At 40.6% G+C, this 18,003-nt stretch overlaps 1 protein-coding gene across 3 annotated transcripts; it reads left to right on the top strand.

Annotated features, from left to right (window-relative positions):
* The first annotated feature begins 1,470 nt into the window (after positions 1 to 1,470).
* fyco1a (FYVE and coiled-coil domain autophagy adaptor 1a) lies at positions 1,471 to 17,569 on the top strand. 3 transcript variants are annotated; one of them, XM_085774142.1, is made up of 18 exons: positions 1,471 to 1,535; positions 2,795 to 2,906; positions 3,605 to 3,711; positions 4,212 to 4,337; positions 4,800 to 4,906; positions 5,266 to 5,409; positions 6,204 to 6,297; positions 6,417 to 8,921; positions 9,211 to 9,303; positions 10,126 to 10,244; positions 10,328 to 10,495; positions 11,380 to 11,532; positions 11,719 to 11,948; positions 12,537 to 12,690; positions 14,251 to 14,343; positions 14,457 to 14,667; positions 15,373 to 15,482; positions 15,726 to 17,569. In XM_085774142.1, exons 2-18 carry the CDS (start codon positions 2,846 to 2,848, stop codon positions 15,799 to 15,801), a joined length of 4,551 nt encoding a protein of 1,516 aa, XP_085630268.1. In that variant the 5' UTR covers positions 1,471 to 1,535; positions 2,795 to 2,845; the 3' UTR covers positions 15,802 to 17,569. The 3 variants fall into 3 exon arrangements, with proteins under 3 accessions (XP_085630268.1, XP_085630269.1, XP_085630272.1); XM_085774143.1 differs by having other exon boundaries at positions 2,792 to 2,906; XM_085774146.1 differs by lacking the exons at positions 12,537 to 12,690; positions 14,251 to 14,343; positions 14,457 to 14,667; positions 15,373 to 15,482; positions 15,726 to 17,569 and adding an exon at positions 12,072 to 12,214.
* The last annotated feature ends 434 nt before the right edge of the window (positions 17,570 to 18,003 follow it).

Genomic DNA, 18,003 nt, shown 5'->3' with positions numbered 1-18,003 from the left:
TTGTTTTTTTTAATAAATTATGGCCTTAACATTATTTTTGTCCAAACCCTAAGTACCTAGCATTTTGGTGGTCTTCACACAGGGTGCCTCCGGTTTGAAGGCTGTCCCTCCTAAACCTATGATTGGACATTTGAGATGTCATGTGATTTTGATAATGCAATATCACAGCTTGTGTGAGACCACATTTACATTAACTTTCTTTTGCTATAGGAAGACCTACAACCATTTAAGCTTAAGTGTCCCACATTAGGCAGTGTCCCACATTAGGCGAATCCACCCTACTGAACACTGTCAGAGCAGCGGCATCTCTCTTTACCCTCAGGAATCTCTTGAAGACTCATCTCCTGGGAGTTCTTTCTTTCTATAACACATGTTTAATAATTAGCACTTGTTGTGCTCTCAGTGCACTCATTTTGTCTGATTTCCTTGCACTTATTGAATAGATTAGTGCCAAAGTCTTCTTCTTCAGTGAACTTTGTTAATGAGCCCTCATGTGCTAAATGCTTTGGATAAAACTGTCTGTCAAAAAAAAAAAATCAAATGTCAAATTTCTATGGAAATAGTAGCCTATCCTAAAGAAAAAGATAAAACACAGACAAAGCAAAATGAACAAAAACCAAAAAAAAAACTTACCTTCTGTTTGATGTGACTGATATGTTGTTAGATGCATTGCTTCCTCTCTTTCATACAGTAGCTAAAGAGAACTCCACAGAGGGTGTTTTTAATTATTTCAGGTTGTGTTTTCGGTTCCTGGTACTGACTGATGACGAGGGCCCCACACCTCTAGCAAGGTCGAAATTGCAACTGTCTGTCAGCTTACATAAAAACTATAGGCTCCTGGATAGACTGATTCTGAACAGAAATTCAACAAACAGGCTTCTCAACAGACAGACAGATAGATAGATAGATAGATAGATAGATAGATAGATAGATAGATAGATAGATAGATAGATAGATAGATAGATAGATAGATAGATAGATAGATAGAAAAAAATTGATTGATTGATTGATTGATTGATTGATTGATTGATTGATTGATTGATTGATTGATTGATTGATTGATTGATTGATTGATACCGCAGACACTGAAAACTCTTGGCCTCCAACTGTTTTCAGAGGCCGAGTAGGCCTACAACTTAACAAACTAAACATATTGTCATGTAACATGGTTGGCTATGGTGAAGGTCATGTCTTCCATGCTATATTCCTTACAATATTACCATGAAATACGCAAACCGCCTCACGAATCATAAGAGCCAGATCCGCACAGCTGTGAGGGGAACAAATCCACCACAAAAAACTGGGACAAACATTTACATTTGTCATAGATCACATGACACCTCTGTTTACTCTGCTGCGGCAACCAAACTACAGTCGCTTGGTCCCGCCTACCAACCTCGCAGCCATTGGTCCGAGGGCTACGAGTCGCTCTGTGAGTGGACGAGACCGCGTCAGTCACTCAACAAAGATACAACAAGTGTGTCTGCACGCACAAACGTCCTGGGTTGTTATGGGCTTGAATAATACCACTAAAAGTATGTCAAAGTTATTATTTTCTTCTTTTTCTACCTTCAGCTACCTAGAAACATTTAATATTCTCTAAGATACTTTGCCACGCTGTTGTCACGGTTGCTTTCAAAAAATATTTGTCCAGTGGTCAGTATCAAGGTCTAAACTTAAGAAGACACAAACTGTCGTCTGTTGAAACGTAAACTGACAGGTTGTCTGTTTATTTGTGTGTCGTAGACGTATCAAAAGTAATATTATCACTGTCAGGGCTGCTAGTTAGCGTTTTATAACCGTTATTGAGGTTTTCACAACTCCTGGTTAAATAGCCTGTTAGCTGTTAGCTTAACCATTCCAACGTCAAACGTAACATGAGACGAAGTTTAACTTTAACCATAGTGTGAATGCTTCTGTGTTTATATTGAGAGTGTCAGCCTACCACTGCCACAGCAAAACCACATTGACACCGTTGTTTTTAGGTGATACACAGTCACAGGCCTGTTTGTGAATTGCTTTGTTTACTTCCTCATTTACAAGAGGTTAGTTAACACAAACGCCTACACAATATCCTGTGGTATCGGCTATAAACACACTGTGATATAATTTTATATTTTACTTGTGAAGTGTGGTGACCTCACTCCATGGTAATCTTAGCTGTAATACTTTGGTATTTTATGAACGTAGTGGAAACAGCACTTTACTATTTTACGATTTTGCAGAGGAGATTATGTCTGATACTATTTGCAACAGGTAGATTTCAGTGAAGAATAACTCTGTTTACAGATAAGTATGGGAGGTTTACCTAGGTAGAAGCGGGATATTTATCTTATTGTTCCTACAGTGATAAAATTACTTGTTAAAAAACACATCAAAGAAACCCATCTAACCCTTAAGTAAATCATCAGTTCAGAAACGTTCATCTGTTGCAGTTATGTCAAAATGTACTGATTGAATGTTACAGAAACAAAGATCCATCAAATGGCAGATAATGGGTTACAGTTGAACAATAGGTGGTAGTCAGAAGATCAGAATGTGGAGAGAGACATTTTACATTACACAGGTCATGGAGGTCAAACTGTATGTGACCAATGTACCTCTGGCAGACCGGCTTTCATGTACAAGAGACTTTTGCACTTTCTGCACAGAGCTTGTCAACATAGTTGTCAAAAAACTCTCATCAATGTTTAGCACATTTTAGTGTATAAGTTTGCCCATGCATGAGAGAGTATGTTTGACTATTCATGTGAGTCTTTTGTTCCTGTCTGATTCTGATTCTCTGATTCAGCAGACTGTATGTGACCCTGTGACCCCTGGTTGCCAGGGAGAGAGCGGTGGGGCCATGGCTACTGGGGCTACCGTAGGGGAGAGCCAACTCCAGAGGATTATCCGAGATCTGCATGGTACGCCAGCTTTATGTGTGTGTTTGTGTGTGTGTGTCTGTGCGCGTGTGCTGAATAGACTGGCAACAGGCAGTTGTTGGCTGACATGGTGTGACTGAAGAGCAGAAAAAGAGGAGTCAGGGAGGTTTACCGTGATGTCATGACCTCAGTCTCTTCGTCAAGTCTGAGAGTACAATTTTCAAGCCTGGAACTATTTTACCTCTGATGCTCATCAAATAATTTGGAAAAAACATACATCTGACCTCATGTTTGGCTAGTAAGGGTGTGGTGGAAGCATCTGTCAGCATGCAGCGAGACAGACAGTGCGTGCTAAGGTTGCACCCCTCACGGGTGTCCTTCCAGTTTTTACGATGGATACGAGGCAAGTTTTTGATGTGTGGCTGTGCATGGAGAGGGTGGCACTGGAAAAAAAAAACAATGAGAAAAGTTGGGGATTTAGGCACCGGAGAGATCAAGGTGCTCTGGAAATAGATCAAGAATTTCTACCTATTCCTTTTCCCAGTGGATCTTTCTAATGTAATATTGTCTCCTGTTTTCCTGTTTCCTGTGTCCCTGATGACAGTACTACTGTAGAGTATTAACTACATCACCCCTAGATGTTAAAATACATTTTAAATGTTTTTCTAAGGTTAATATTGGTGTTACTTGTTATTTCAGAAGTATTTACTCTTTCTTGAACTCATGTCTGTGAATTTCAGAGGCCGTTGCAGAGCTTGCGAAGGAGTACAGGGAAAGTGGAGAGCCAATCACAGATGACAGTACCAATTTGCACAAATTCTCCTACAAACTTGAGTACCTGCTACAGGTAGGAATCTCAATTCTTCACTGTGAGTGTGAAAATGTGTTTTCAAGTGAGACAACACTAATTTGAAATAAAAGAAACAATATAAATGAAAAATAGAAAAAAGTGAGTGCTGTCCTGGGTAGGAATGAAGTCAATAAACCACTCAGGTGCTTTTCAAGGACAAAGGATGAGTAGGATCAAAGATAAAATAAAAACAGCATGAAGACTGTCCTGGTACAGGTAAGTTGTCAAAAAATATACAGGCAGTCCAAAACTGAAAGGTCCAAGGCACTCTGGGTTGTAGTAAAAGTCCTTTATTACTTATAATAAATGCTCTCAAAATAGAGTCTAGCATAATCAGTTATTTTGTCATTTGATTATTACACATTTTTGAGATGCTAGATAAAATACATTTTTAAGAAGAAACTCAAAATTCTTGCTTTTCTTAAAATGTTATCCCTAAAGAGTATCTCCTGCCTCAAATAAGAATCCATAAGTAACCACATATGTCTTTCTCTCAGTTTGACCAGAAGGAGAAAACCACGTTTCTCGGTACAAAGAAGGACTACTGGGATTACTTCACTGACTGTCTGGCTAAAATAAAAGGAGCCAATGATGGGATCCGCTTTGTCAAATCCATCACTGAAGTATGAAGATTCTTGTTACATTAATTTTAGATAACCACAAAACCACCAGGAAGTAGAAAGAATCTATTTCCCTATTATGTATTTCCTCCTTTAAAAAGACACAGAACTTTTTTTATGATAATTTTCTTTCTCATTTCTTATTGTAGAGAGACACAACACATAGTATTGCTTTTTAAAACACTTAAAACACAAGAAATTACTTCTAAATCCTGGTACTGATGTGTTGCATGCATCCCTGTATTTGATTTGAATATTGGATGTGTTCAGCATCACTTTATGAACATTTCTGTTGCAGTTTAGGTTTAATATGTCATTTGTTTGTTCCAACAATTAAGCAGTAAATAATCAAATAATTAGTTAGGGTTTACATGATAGTTTTTTTGTGTCTGGAATATCTGTGACTGTGATGTAAACACTGTCTAAAAACAATGTATAAAACAACGTCTTCCTCTGCTTTGATAGCTGAAGACATCTCTAGGGAAGGGAAGAGCATTTATTCGCTACTCCCTTGTACATCAGCGACTGGCTGACACACTACAGCAGTGCCTGATGAACCAGAGAGTCACCAGGTAAAACGGTCACGGACTAATGAAGTCAGTGGTGGAATATAAACAGTGGTTTAAATATTAAGAAGCATTACATTTTCAATGATTTTACCAGAAGTCAAAACAGGTGTGTTGTAGATACGCCTTGGACTGCATGGAGAAGAATCTTAACTTAAAAGGGGTCATTACTGTTATTTGATGTCAAAGATTATTTCCATATTACTGACAAATTTCTAAACCTTTTGTTTGAGTAACCAGTTCCCCCCCTTTGAGCTGAAGGGGTCAAGGGTCAGTGTGTGAGACTGAACTTCTCCCTAATTGTTCCTCTACAGTACATGTACGTATGTGTTAATTTGACCACATCCTCTTCTCCTTTCCCACAGTGACTGGTACTATGTAAGAAGCCCCTTCCTGAAGCCCCACCTCAGTGTTGATATCATCAACCACCTGTATGAACTCAATGAGGTCCAGTTTGATGTGGCCTCCAGAGGACATGATCTTGATGCCTCCTGGCCCACTTTTGCGAGGTAATCAATGTGAGAAATCTTGAAAAAAAACATATAGAGCAAATGAAAGCTATGATTAATGATAGTTCACCCAAAATTCAAATTTCACTCATTATCTACTCACCCTCATGTCGACTATGAGCTGTGAGAATTCCTCCGTGCCTTCTCTGAGTTACGGGGGGGTCCGCGCAGCAGTATTTGTTCATATACAGTAATGGTTGTGAATGGATACCACTTTTCTTCGTCCAAAAAGACACACCAAAAAACATCCAAATACCTCCATACTGCTCGTCTGTAATGTCCCTCTTGTACTGAAGCCCCCGACATGAACTGAGACACTGGGAGCTTCCGCTACAAACAAGCTTGAAATACTTATTTAATTTTTTTCGGAACAATTTCTCATGTCGGGGCTTCAATACAAGAGGGACATTACAGACGAGCACTATGGAGGTATTTGGATGTTTTTTGGTGTGTCTTTTTGGACGAAGAAAAGTGGTATCCATTCACAAACATTATATGGACAAATACTGCTGCGCGGACCCCCCGTAACTCAGAGAAGGCACGGAGGACTCTGAAAATTCTCACAGCTCTCAGTTAACATGAGGGTGAGTAAAAATAATGAGTTTGATAATGAGTGAGAAATTTGAATTCTGGGTGAACTATACCTTTAAGTCTTGCAGATATCTAAATCATTAATACCTGGTTAAAGAAGAACTGTCTTGTATAGCCTTTGTTTTGTACTGGCTCTGGGTTTAGTCAGGATGTGATATATACCAGTGTTTTCAGTGTCGCTTTTCTTTTTTTTTAATCAACAGGCGAACACTGGGAAGTGCAAACTCACCCGGCCACATGTGGAAACCACCCAGTCGCAGTTCCAGCATTAACAGTCTTGCCAGTACCTACTCTCAGGTAACTGACCTGTGTTTCTAAAGATGTCCTTTCATTTCACCATGATTTGAAAATAAATTATTATTACATAATATTCTTTCCTTCCTTCCCTTCCTCTGGTTGCTCTTACAACTGTCTAGCAAGCACCTGAGTTCCCCGGTAGCCCTGACTATGGACAGAGTCTGCTGAATGACCTTAATGAGTCCCTGCCTGCCTGCACTGAAGATGCCAGCACAGTTGAAGACCTTCGTCTAGAGCTGGATCAGTCAGAGTTGAAGCAGCGGGAACTCCATGATAAGGTGCAGCAGTTAGGCGAGGAGGCTTCTGAGCTCAGGCGTGTAGTGGTGGAGCTCCAGAGGCAGCTGGATGTGTCCCTTGCTGCCCAGGAGGAGCAGCGGGGCTTGCAAGGAGAACTCAAGGCTTTTCAGGGGAGAGAAGCAGCCATGTCCAGAGAGCTGGAAGCAATCAAAACAAGGGAAAAAGCCACAGAGGCTGAGCACCACCTGCTCCAAGACAAGTTGTTTGCTGCAGAGGGGAAGAACATAGAACTCATGGCCAAGTTGGATGGGGTTCTGAGTGAGAAGGGGCAGCAGGCAGCCAGCTACTTTGATTCTGCACAAAAGATACATGAGTTGTTGGACAGGTTGAAAGAAGCAGAAAAAGGGAAGATTGAAGCTGTGGCGGAGGCAGAAGACAAGAAGAGGCAGGCAGAAAGGCTGGAAGAAGACCTGAGAGTCAAAGAGGCAGCTGCAAAGGACAGTGAAGCAAAAGTTGGAGCATTAGTGACATCTCTGTCTGAGGAGAAAGCCAAGTTGGAGGTGAAGGTGGAAGAGCAGTGTAGTGCCCTTGACAAGCTGCAGGGAGCCTTGTCATTGAGAGAGAAGGAAGCAAACAATCTACAAAGGCAGCTGCAGGACCTCCAAAGATGTCTAGAAGAGAATGAGAAAGAGATGCAGGTGGTGAAGAGGATGGCGCAAGAAGATAAAGATGAAATGCAAAAGAACATTGGTGGCTTGAAGGAAACTTTAGAAGCAGAAGTTAAAACTCTCAAAGAGCAAGTGGAAAAGAAAGAGACAGAGTTAACCTCCAATTGTGAGACACTACAACAACTACAAACCAAGAACCAAAGCCTGAACACAGAAAGGGAAAAACTGACATCAAGACTGTCTGAGCTGGAGGGTAACGTCAAAGAACACACGACAAAGATAGAAGACTACAAGACACAGTGTGCCAACTTGATGGAACTGAATGAGAAGCTGCTGGTGACTGTGAAGAGAAACGAGGAGTTGAAGAAGGAGATGGCAGACAACAGAGCAGTGCTTGAAGCTGAATTAGCATCTCTAAGGGCCTCTGAGAAACAGCTCCGAGGCCAGCTGGATGACACCAAGGTGACGGTGGATGAGAAAGAGAAGCGGTTGCGTGAGGAGAACCGCAAGCTGGACGAAGGTCTGCAGCGGGCCACCATGGCTGCAAAACTCTCAGACACCACGTCGAAGCGGCTCGAGCAGGAGAACCAGAGTCTGAGAGACGAGCAAGATACCGTGAAGGCAGCTCTTAGCCGCATGCAGGCAGACCTGAAGAGCGTTCACGGGCAGATCGGAGAGTTGGAGAAGAATTTAGGAGCTTCACGTAAGAATGAAGCCAGTCTTCAAGAGCAGCTCCAAAGCAAAGAGGCCCAGCTAGAGAGTAAAGAGAATAAGCTTGATGAGCTGCAGTCCAAGTTAAAAGCTCTGGAGGCCAGGGAAAAGGAACTTGAGACCGCCAAAGCTGATGCAGAAGCGACCTGTGCAAGACAGACAGAAGTGATCGAAAGGGTGACCTCTGAGAAGCAGACGATGGAGAAATCTCAGCTGGAGAGGAGTGCTGTCCAAGTAAAGGAGAACCAAGAAGTGACAGGCAAACTGGCTGTGGTTGAGGGCCAGTTGGAGGTGAACATGAAAGAAGTGTCCAGGCTCCAGGCAGAGATTCTGGACCTCAGGGTGCAGGTGCAGAGGTCTGGGGAGGAAAAGCTGAAATCTCAAGCACAGCTCGAGGTGACACAAGCCCAAAGAGATGAGCTCAGGACTCTGACTGAGCAGCTTAAAGCTCAGACAGAGGAACTAAACCAGAAGCACATAGCAGAGCTGATGGAGTGCAAAAAGAAAGAAGAGGTTCTTATTGAACAGCGTGACAGTGAAGTAGCTGCCCATGCGGAGCTGGCTATCTCTGCAGCTGCCATTCGAGAAGAGCTGTCCACACTCAAGGCAGAAAACGACAGGCTGGTCCTAGAAAACAATGAGACACGTGAGGGTCTGCACAGGGCCAACACCGAGATGGCAGAGCTGGGGATGACCATCTGTAAACTGAGTGCAGAGAAAGAAGAGGCCAGAGAGCACTGGGCAGGCGACACTGCCAGGATTGAAGAGCTGGAGAAAGTGGTGGAGCACCTCGAAGACTGCATGACAGAACTACGACTGGAGAATAACAAACTAAAAGAGGAGCTGACACAGAAGCAGACACTTCCAGGAACTATCACAGAGCTCCAGGAGCAGCTGCAAAAAGCCAAGACCCAAGTGCAGGGCATCAAGGACTCCAGCAGAGAGGAGATGGATGCTGTCAAGTTCCAGATCAGCTCTGAGAACATGAATCATCAGACCCAGATGAAGGTGAGTCAGGCAGCCAAATTAAGATTTGCAGAAATTTTAATTATGCCTTTTTTTTCAGTCATTTCAAATAATTTCTATTCTCTATTACATTTTACAATAGTTTATTAGATCCAGATATGCACACCAATGGTAGCATCCTAGCTTTTGCTAATGGCAATTTTGATCTACTGTACGTCCTGTCAGCTCAGTATCACAATAACTACAGGATTGGAAAGCCATGAAGTATGGTACAAATGTTTATATCTTCTTTTCCATTCTCTCATTTTACTATGTTATTATCCCATTTCAGAATGTGAATGAACAGCTGGACAAAGTGAAAACCCAGCTGCAGGAGGAGCTGAAGAACGTTTCCAGCTTGCAGGCCAGAGTGTCTGAGCTAGAGGTGTGTGTGTCTTTCATAATTCATAGTTATGGCATAATTCATAGTTATATCATAAGGACACACATGGTGGTGTAAGAATGGGTTATTTGGTCTCTGGAGTGTACTGTATATAAAAATACATTGCCTGTGATGTTCTCACTTTTTCAAGACTATAGGAAACCATACATGATTAAGGGAAGACTGTGGATAGGTAGCTGTCAGTAGTGCAAGATTGTAAACAAAACATAACCTGAAACAGACCCTAACACCTTCATTGTTATTTGCAGGAAACAAGTAGGAAACTACTTACTACATGCAACATAACGACCAGTTGATTAGTTGATGATGATTGCATGAGACTCTTTGATTGCTTGAACAGTTGTCTTTTATGGTGGAATATATTAGATTCCCATTACAGGTATAGATGCAATATAGGTTTAAAATCACTAATAGAATTAATAGCTTCAGGAAATTGCTTTGATCATTCATATGTCCGTTTGACATATTTAGATGATTATAATATGATTATAATATGATTTCTACAAATGTTGTTTTTTTGGATTTGAGTGAGGAGATTGACTGGGACTAGTATTAGTGAATAGCGTGTTTCTGTATGCTGTCTGTTGAAAGATGCATATGAAACATTATGTATTACTCTAAAAAGGAAGGCTCTTCATCGAGAAATACAATATATTACCTCTGAAATTAGAATTTTGTTGGACCACTTGAGATACTGATTTTACATTGCCATCGGCGTTCAACAGGAACTTTCAGAACAGAAACAAATGAAATTCAAGTGTCATACTGACAGACACTGACAGATATTTTTGTGCATGCTTGAAGGCTGTGAATGAGCAGTACTTGCAGCTAACTGGCGAGAAGGATGCTCACATCACAAAGACCGAAGCAACCCTCCGCGAGAGTGAAAGCGAGATACAGCAATTTAAAGATGCAGCAAGCAGGTGCGTTCATGACCACTCACACATTTCAACAATATCTTATGGAAAAAAAAAAAAGAAAGATACTCATGGTCTATTCTCTTCAGTGCTGAAGCAGCGCACCTGGCTGTGCAAAATATGTGTGAGGAACTGAAGCAGAAACTTGACACAACGGAGTCTGACAAGCAAAACCAGTACCTGAGGATGACTGCAGAGATCGATGACCTCAACAGAACCAAGACCAACCTTGAAGAGCGGCTCATTGAGCTTATCCGGTAAGGTTTGGCTCTGCCGTCAGCCACACTGAGGCAGTCAGTGCAACAGGCGAAGGGATTCAGGGTTTAAGTTCATGTTTTCTTTGTTTGTCAATGTTTGGTTGCTGCTTGCTCTTTTGAATTGATTCTTCCAACAAGAGCAAGAGTTCTCTGATGTTGTTACTCTATTGGAAAACGAGGTCTGAGGAGCAGGAAGAGGGAAAAAAGGCTTATGTGAATGCTGCATAGTAGACTAGGAACAGGTCTGAATGAAAGACTTAGACAAAAAAGAGAGCAGGAAAAGTAACGCGGAGAGCCCAACACCTGTGCTACAGAGACAAGACGGAAGAGAATGACACCTTTCATGTTACATTCTTCACTGGATTCAGCCAGCACTGTTTCCTCCTTGGTTCACAAAGCTTTCATACTCTGTAAGGGATGAAACACAAATACAATTCAGTCAACTCCCTCGGGAGGTTCCCACATCATTTCAGTCTTTTGTGCTCTTGTACAGTGTGTGCTTTCATAGTTTTTATCAGCTGGCTTGTTTGGGGAAAATGAGGCTAATTTTCAACAGGGTGAAGAGTATAACATCAAAGTCAGTATATGGTATACTATATATTTGAGTATATACAAACTCACAGTCCAGGACAAGTGGGTGGATCCTGATGATGGAAATATATACACAGATAATCATATCAGATATCATGAGCAGTTTCTTTATAGTTATTATAGCTCCCTTCTATGTAGTAGCTGCTATGAAATACTGAGCACAAGTGTTTTCACAGTTCAACACAGTTATAACAGCCAGCAATAAAGCTGAATTCATTCAAGCGAAAACTATACAGATTGCACAGATCAGTATTAAACTTCCATGCTTATGTCTTTTTTGTTAATTCCTTTAGGGACAAAGATGCTCTGTGGCAGAAGTCAGATGCTCTGGAATTTGAGCAGAAACTGCGAGCAGAGGAGCGCTGGTGGTTGGTGGATAAAGAAGCCACTCACTGTCTTGACTGCCAAGGCCAGTTCACCTGGTGGCTGCGCCGACATCACTGCAGGTGGGTTTTCAATTGGCATTGGAGCCTTACTGTACTGTCTGTCTTTTACAAGTCCATAAATACTATAGTACTCTACTTTGATTTTCAGACTATTTCAGACAAGCATTACCTGTGCACACTCAACATTCAAGGAGTATGTTTGTTGTGACAAAAGAGCATATGTGATGTTAACATTATATTTTCTAGGCTCTGTGGTCGCATCTTCTGCTACTACTGCAGCAACAACTTCGTGATGACGAAGCACAGTGGGAAGAAGGAGCGCTGCTGCAGGGACTGTTACACCCAAAGCAGTGCAGTGGTGGAGAGGTTCACAGAGGCAGAGCTGAGTCCTTCAGATATCCAACCTCCTCCACCTGTAATGGGACCTCAACCACCTCCTGCACCAGCCCCATACAAACCCACTCCCAGGGTGACAGGTGAGAGGCACGATCGGAAGAACAACACATAACCAAACGCTATAAGCTAAATCAACCATCTGGCACAAGAGGTTATCACTGTAGTTTTTTAAGCCTCAATCATTTTTTCTTGTATGTTATCAGGAAAGCAGAAGTGAAAAGACCATCTTTGTCAGATTGAGGAACAGGGACAGAAACTACAAACTTTTTATGCAGTACACAAAAAGGGAAGAGGTTGACATTTCATTCAGAGGAAGAAGCTGCATACACACCTGTCACAGCTGTGTAGCTTCTAGTATTTACACCTTTCGAGAGTGTGAGTGTGTGTGTCACAACCATATCAGATACAGATTAAATTTTACAGTGCAGTGCAGAGTGTAATGAGTACTTTTGAAATAATGTAGTGATAACTACTGAGTACCAAACTGTCTGAACATCAGCATGTTGAAGAGTGGACATTTAGTGCTGTAAGTTTATACACACACACACACACAAACAAACAAACATACTTTGTACTTTCCACAATGCTTATGAGAATAAGATGGTTGTAGATGTTTTCTGTACCGTGTTTCAGTCATGCAATCAGTTACACCCATCGATTCTTCCCAGTCTCTGACCCCAGCAACCGATCTGAGGATGGAGCTTTCGATATCATCACAGAAGAGGAAGTGAACGGTGTCTACGACAGTGACACCACCTCTCAGACAACAGGAGGCTCCATGGAGGGGGAACAGGACCGACGACCTCCGGGAGCACTAGATATGTGAGTGAAGCACATATCCCAGAGAACTGAAGGATAAACACATTTTTGTCATATTTTTGCAAATATCAAATTCAAACTAAGTCTAAATTATAAGCAATTTGTATTGATGAATGCCAGTGCGTCCTGGTATGTGACTAAATTCCTTGGACCCATTAGGTGAATCCAGAGAGGTCATACAAGTGTTAAACTATCATGTTGATATCATGCCATAGTGGTCAAGCATTTGCACCAAGAAAAGTGTCAACCACCTAAAGCACAATTATCAGAGGACGTCATAAGAAGAAAACATACATTCTGTACTGTATATATTGCTGGATGATTAAAATTCAAATAGGAATTGGGTTTATGAGCAGTGCATACATGTATAAATTGTGTCCTGATTTTAAAGCAGCCAAACATTTAGGTGTTTGTCTGGATTGCCCTGTTGTTTTGACTTCAGACTTAATTTGAATAGGACTTTTCATCCAAAGAAAGTAACACTGTATTCCTTACAGAACAAAAGCAATAAAAAAAAAGTCCCCATCCATGCACAGAGCAATAAATGACAATGTTACCAAGAAAAAACAAAAAGCAATAACAACAGGAGGTGAGAAACACTATCTCATAAATTTGAGAAACACAGAAGACATAAAAAGTAGACAAAGATAAATTATTAAAGATAAAATAATAGAATGTTAAACGAGGGACGATGTGTGAAGAAAACCAGAAACAAAAAGTAGGTTTTATTAGAAAAATAAACTGGTAAATGAAAATCACAGGTCATGCCATAAAACAGCTGAAAATATGAAGATTTATTAACTAGAAATTCAAGTAAAAGCCACAGAGTTTGTCCTGAGGTCTTGAGTTTGTCTTTAAAATCCTCAGCGCTCTCAAAGTTTGGAGGTAACTGCCCACTACGTTTCATTTGATTGCAGAAAATTAGATGCAGTTTGAGTTGTTTGTTTCCTTTGTGTCAACCCTCCCTCATATTCACAGTGCACCTCAAGCTTCAGAGGGTCCTGTCAGATGTCTTTGCCTTCAGCAGGTGGTAAATTGCAATTAGGGATTTAAATGTTTTTGTTTTTTTACTGATGAACTTACTAAAAACAGCACCGCAGAACTCCTTCATGGGCTTTGTTACATCCGTGCAGAAATATTTGATTTGTGAAAAGCAGGTTTCTTAGACTGTCGTCTTGTAGAACGTACAAAGATGTAGCTCAGTGAGGAAACTGAGATACTGATTAATTGAAATTAAGTGAATGGGGCCAAACTTTTTCAAACTTGCTCGTGTTGTCAATTAAAATGCATGGGTGGTAATCACTGGGTAAACTTCTTCATCCGTTTCAAACACACAGTCCTGACTCTGAAGTATTCATGTCCTCATTTCCCCAACGATATCATCAGAGGAGTGTCTCCTGATAAGTATGTTAATCAGATGGCTGCGTGGTCTCTGCAGATCACTGAAATGTTTGGAGTGCTGTTCTGTGTGGGCTACACCAGGACACTCTGCTTTTTTAAGATGCACTGGTCTAAGATTATCATAACTTAAAAATAAGATGCTTCTTGTATTGATTTTTGCAGCGGCACAGGAGATGTGACCCCTGATGACCCTGAGGAGCACGTCCCCACCGTTCAGGATTCAGAGATCAACCTTCTCAAATCAGGAGAGGTCACGTGAGTGTTTACTTCGATATATTTCTCACATGTGCTATTTTTAACTCACCTTGGTGCTTGTTGAATTAATGCCACTTTAATGCATCTTACAGTGTATTGTATTTTCATTCTAGGATGGCTGTTCCCCTCAGCATTGATGATATCTCCCAGTTTGGCGACGGTTCCAGGGAACTCTTCATCAAATCCAGCTGTTATAGCGTGATAACCGTTGCTATGGGCGACTGTGGGCCAACTATCAGCTGGATGTTTTCCTCTGAGCCTAAAAGCATCTCCTTCAGCGTGGTTTACCGGGAGTCCATGGACACTCAGGTGGAGCAAGCAAAGGTAGATGCTTCAGTGTGTCTGTTTTTACGTTTACACGGTAAGAACTACTGCCAACCCTCTTTAACTTGACGGGGCTCGTTGGAGTAAACAGTATGGAGGCATGTGGGGAGACCTTGACCTCATTAGCTTCTAGTACATCTGCTGCCAGAAGAGACCAGGGAGGTGAATACCAAAGGTAATGTTACGTCATTTCAAATTAAAGGTTGCAAACAAGGTTGAAGGAAAGGCTTTTTACTGGTTGGAAATTGCTGTGATAGAAGATGACTCAAAAGCCATAATAAGGAGTTATCACCAACACTGGCTTTAATGGCCCCTACTGTGGACTGTGGAAAAACACTGCAGGTTGGCAGCCTTGCTCAGCAGGGTGAGGTTCACAGCCTGCACTTAAAATGTCAGGGTATTTAAACATGTTTTGATCTTTTGATTCCCATGCCCTCCCTCCTCTGATATTATCTCCTTTTTGTGTGGACATCGTATTATACTTCTGATGGTTTTATGTGACGATTATATTTCATATGATGATTTTATACTTGATGCCTGAAGGTAAAGGGGTTATGTAAGGTAACATAAATGCCATACAAAATAAAAAAAGAATTAGAGATGATATTTTAGATGAAACAGTCAGGTGATTTATCAGACAACCTCTGGAAAATTCTTGACTGTTCTGAGTTTCATTTCAGACCAATGTCCCTGCTCTGCTCTCAGGTCCTGATTCCGCTGACCCGCTGCAATTCCCATAAAGAGACAATTCAGGGCCAGCTGAAAGTCCGCCACCCCGGCCTCTACACACTCATCTTTGACAACTCATTCTCACGGTACGAAGCCCTGACACAGTATAGTCTCTTTCTACTGATTTTTCTCTCAGAGCGAGAGAAGCTTGTGATAACTGAGATATTTAAACTGTCATTTTCTTGATCATCACTGCCACTAGTGGACATTTGTGTATGTGTGTGTGCCTGCATGGGTGCATGCATTTGTCCTTTAAACCAGCTCTCTGTTGTGGCTCAGCTTCCCATAGTTGGATTGCACTCCTTTGATCAGAAACCCTCTTCCAACAGGTTTATCTCCAAGAAAGTCTTCTACCATCTGACCATGGAGAAACCCGTAATCTATGACGGTAGTGACTTTCCCTGAAGAGAGATAACACAGAGGCACTCTGTGATGTCACTCTGGCTTCAGAGAGACTGCAGATGAAGGCAATTCATTGACTGTTTTTAATTGATTTGAATTTTACCCCAAACACGTTTTTACCCAAGTATTTTGTGTTTTCAGAAATGTATCTGTATTATTTAACTCTGTGGTTTTTATGTTTTGAGGTGTGCTCATGTTTTTAACTGTAGCAAAAGTGAAGAGTGGTCAACGAAATCAAAGAGGTTTTACCAAGACAAAACTTTATGCAAATTTTATCATATATATTTTTTAAAAAATATACCAAGTAAAGTATGTACCTCTATTTTAGCTAGATTTAAATTAATGAGTGGTTCATTTAAAGAAATTGTGTAATTTTGTTGTTTCTTGCTGTCATTTTTTGTTGATCCTTTGGTTTGGCCTCTCTTTTCCCAATGCTGTCACTTTAGGGAATGCAGATCACTGCAGGTAACACTAGCAATATGAAATTTGATATTAGACTGTTTTCAAATATCAAATGTTTATCTCCAAAAATTGTCAAAGAAGACCCAGAAAGATTTGCATTTTTTTAAACACTTGGCCAGTTTAAAATGTTTCAGCTGTTGTGTAATCCTTACGTTAAAATTGACAGAGAATGAAGAAGAAGAAGTGCAGAGAAGTAGTTTGTTGGTTGGTTATTACAGTAATTGAATCATCTGAACATATTTGCACTTTGCCAGTGCAGGAAAGAAACTAAGAAGTAACTAATATCTGGTCTGGAAAAATATAGTCTTTGCTTATGCACTTTGTGCAAACCTCAGGAGTGGGACAAAAAACTGTCCTTCACTGGTAGCATGTCCTAAATTATTCTTTTGGGAAAACAAAAAACAAAAAAACAAACAAAAAATTACAGAAGAAAAACTGCCGTCTTACTTCCTGCGTCAGGATACCTGCACACCAGCTTTTTCCATCCAGTTCATAGGACCCAATGAAGCAGTGTGCCTGTCCCTAATGTCACCTAATGAGCTTCTGTACTTTAAAGTGCCTATTAACTCTAAGTCAGGAATTAGCTTTCATTTGTAGCTGTATATTTTTTCCTGAACAGGATTCATGGCATGATTTAGCACTAATCTGTAGAAACTTAATTTCATAGACATTTAAAAATACAATCTAAAATGCACAAGTCTATTTCAGTTACATAAGTTGAAATGATTTATCTCCTTGGTTTTCATTTTAAAAACACTGTAATCATTTTGTCACATGCTTAGGTAACGCTCCTGCTTCTCTTACCCTCAGTGATGAAATGGGTTGGAATATTGTTTGCGGTTTATTGCTTTTTGTTTTTGTTTTTTTGTTTTTTTTATCTCAAAGCAATAAGAAAACAAAAACCAAGCTTCATCACCTTTGGACACGACCTTCTCGTTAATGAAGCAAGGGCTTATCTCTATGCTGCTTTTGTGGAGATCTGTTTGTTCCACAGTCAGATCTCTTATATTTGTGATGGGTGTAATTTGATGCAATTTGTATGCAAAGCCTCATATTTTCTCTACAGAGCTGCACTTTGTGATAATTATTTTATACATTGTTAAAAACAATATAAATCCTGTTAAGTTTACATGATCTTTGTCAAAGAATTCACACAGGGATAGATTTTTCTACTTGCTCTTTTTGAACGGATATTTCTAGTGGAATAAAATGTGCGCAGATTATCACTATGAGTACACAGTGTAATAGACAAGTCAAACACCCAGTAAACATGAATAAAATGAGAGAGTGATGATGCCTCTGACATCCACTAACATGACTGCGTTTGAATTTGTGTCTGACAACTCAGAATGTCAGAAAAAGATCAGCACATTATGTCTGTGTTTCACCTCACTGACACCAACAAAGATGTCAACACAAAGACACAGCACACAAGCTGTTGTGTTTCCCTACTTAAACCTCTTTTCTAAATTTACACCCAAAGGGGGTGGAGGGTTGTTATTGCTTTATGATTTTGATAGTACAAAAGGACAAAAACAACGACATAAATAGTTAAAAGCAGCTGGTAACAAATATGGAGAATAAAAGCTGTAGAAGTGTATGTATTATTCCATAAGTCGTCAGTTTAAAACAAAAAGTCCTGTGCTGAATCTGCTGCTCTGTTATGATTTGGTGGCATATGAGTCCCTTCATGTAACACAAGTGTAGATGTTGTGTTCATGTTAACAAGTTTAAATGTTGTGT

Source organism: Trachurus japonicus, chromosome 4 (assembly GCF_045865225.1).
Source record: "Trachurus japonicus isolate A0001 chromosome 4, Traja_1.0".
In the NCBI taxonomy this organism is placed as follows: Eukaryota; Metazoa; Chordata; class Actinopteri; order Carangiformes; family Carangidae; genus Trachurus; species Trachurus japonicus.
The sequence above is the reverse complement of the archived record's forward strand: the minus strand, read 5'-3'. Positions and strand labels throughout refer to the sequence as shown.

Bases quoted from the DNA above. Each gene is read 5' to 3' on its own strand.
- fyco1a (XM_085774142.1), top strand. From the start codon at position 2,846: ATGGCTACTGGGGCTACCGTAGGGGAGAGCCAACTCCAGAGGATTATC. The intron at 4,907-5,265 runs GTAAAACGGTCA...CCTTTCCCACAG, and splicing joins ATGAACCAGAGAGTCACCAG to TGACTGGTACTATGTAAGAA. The intron at 5,410-6,203 runs GTAATCAATGTG...TTTAATCAACAG, and splicing joins TCCTGGCCCACTTTTGCGAG to GCGAACACTGGGAAGTGCAA.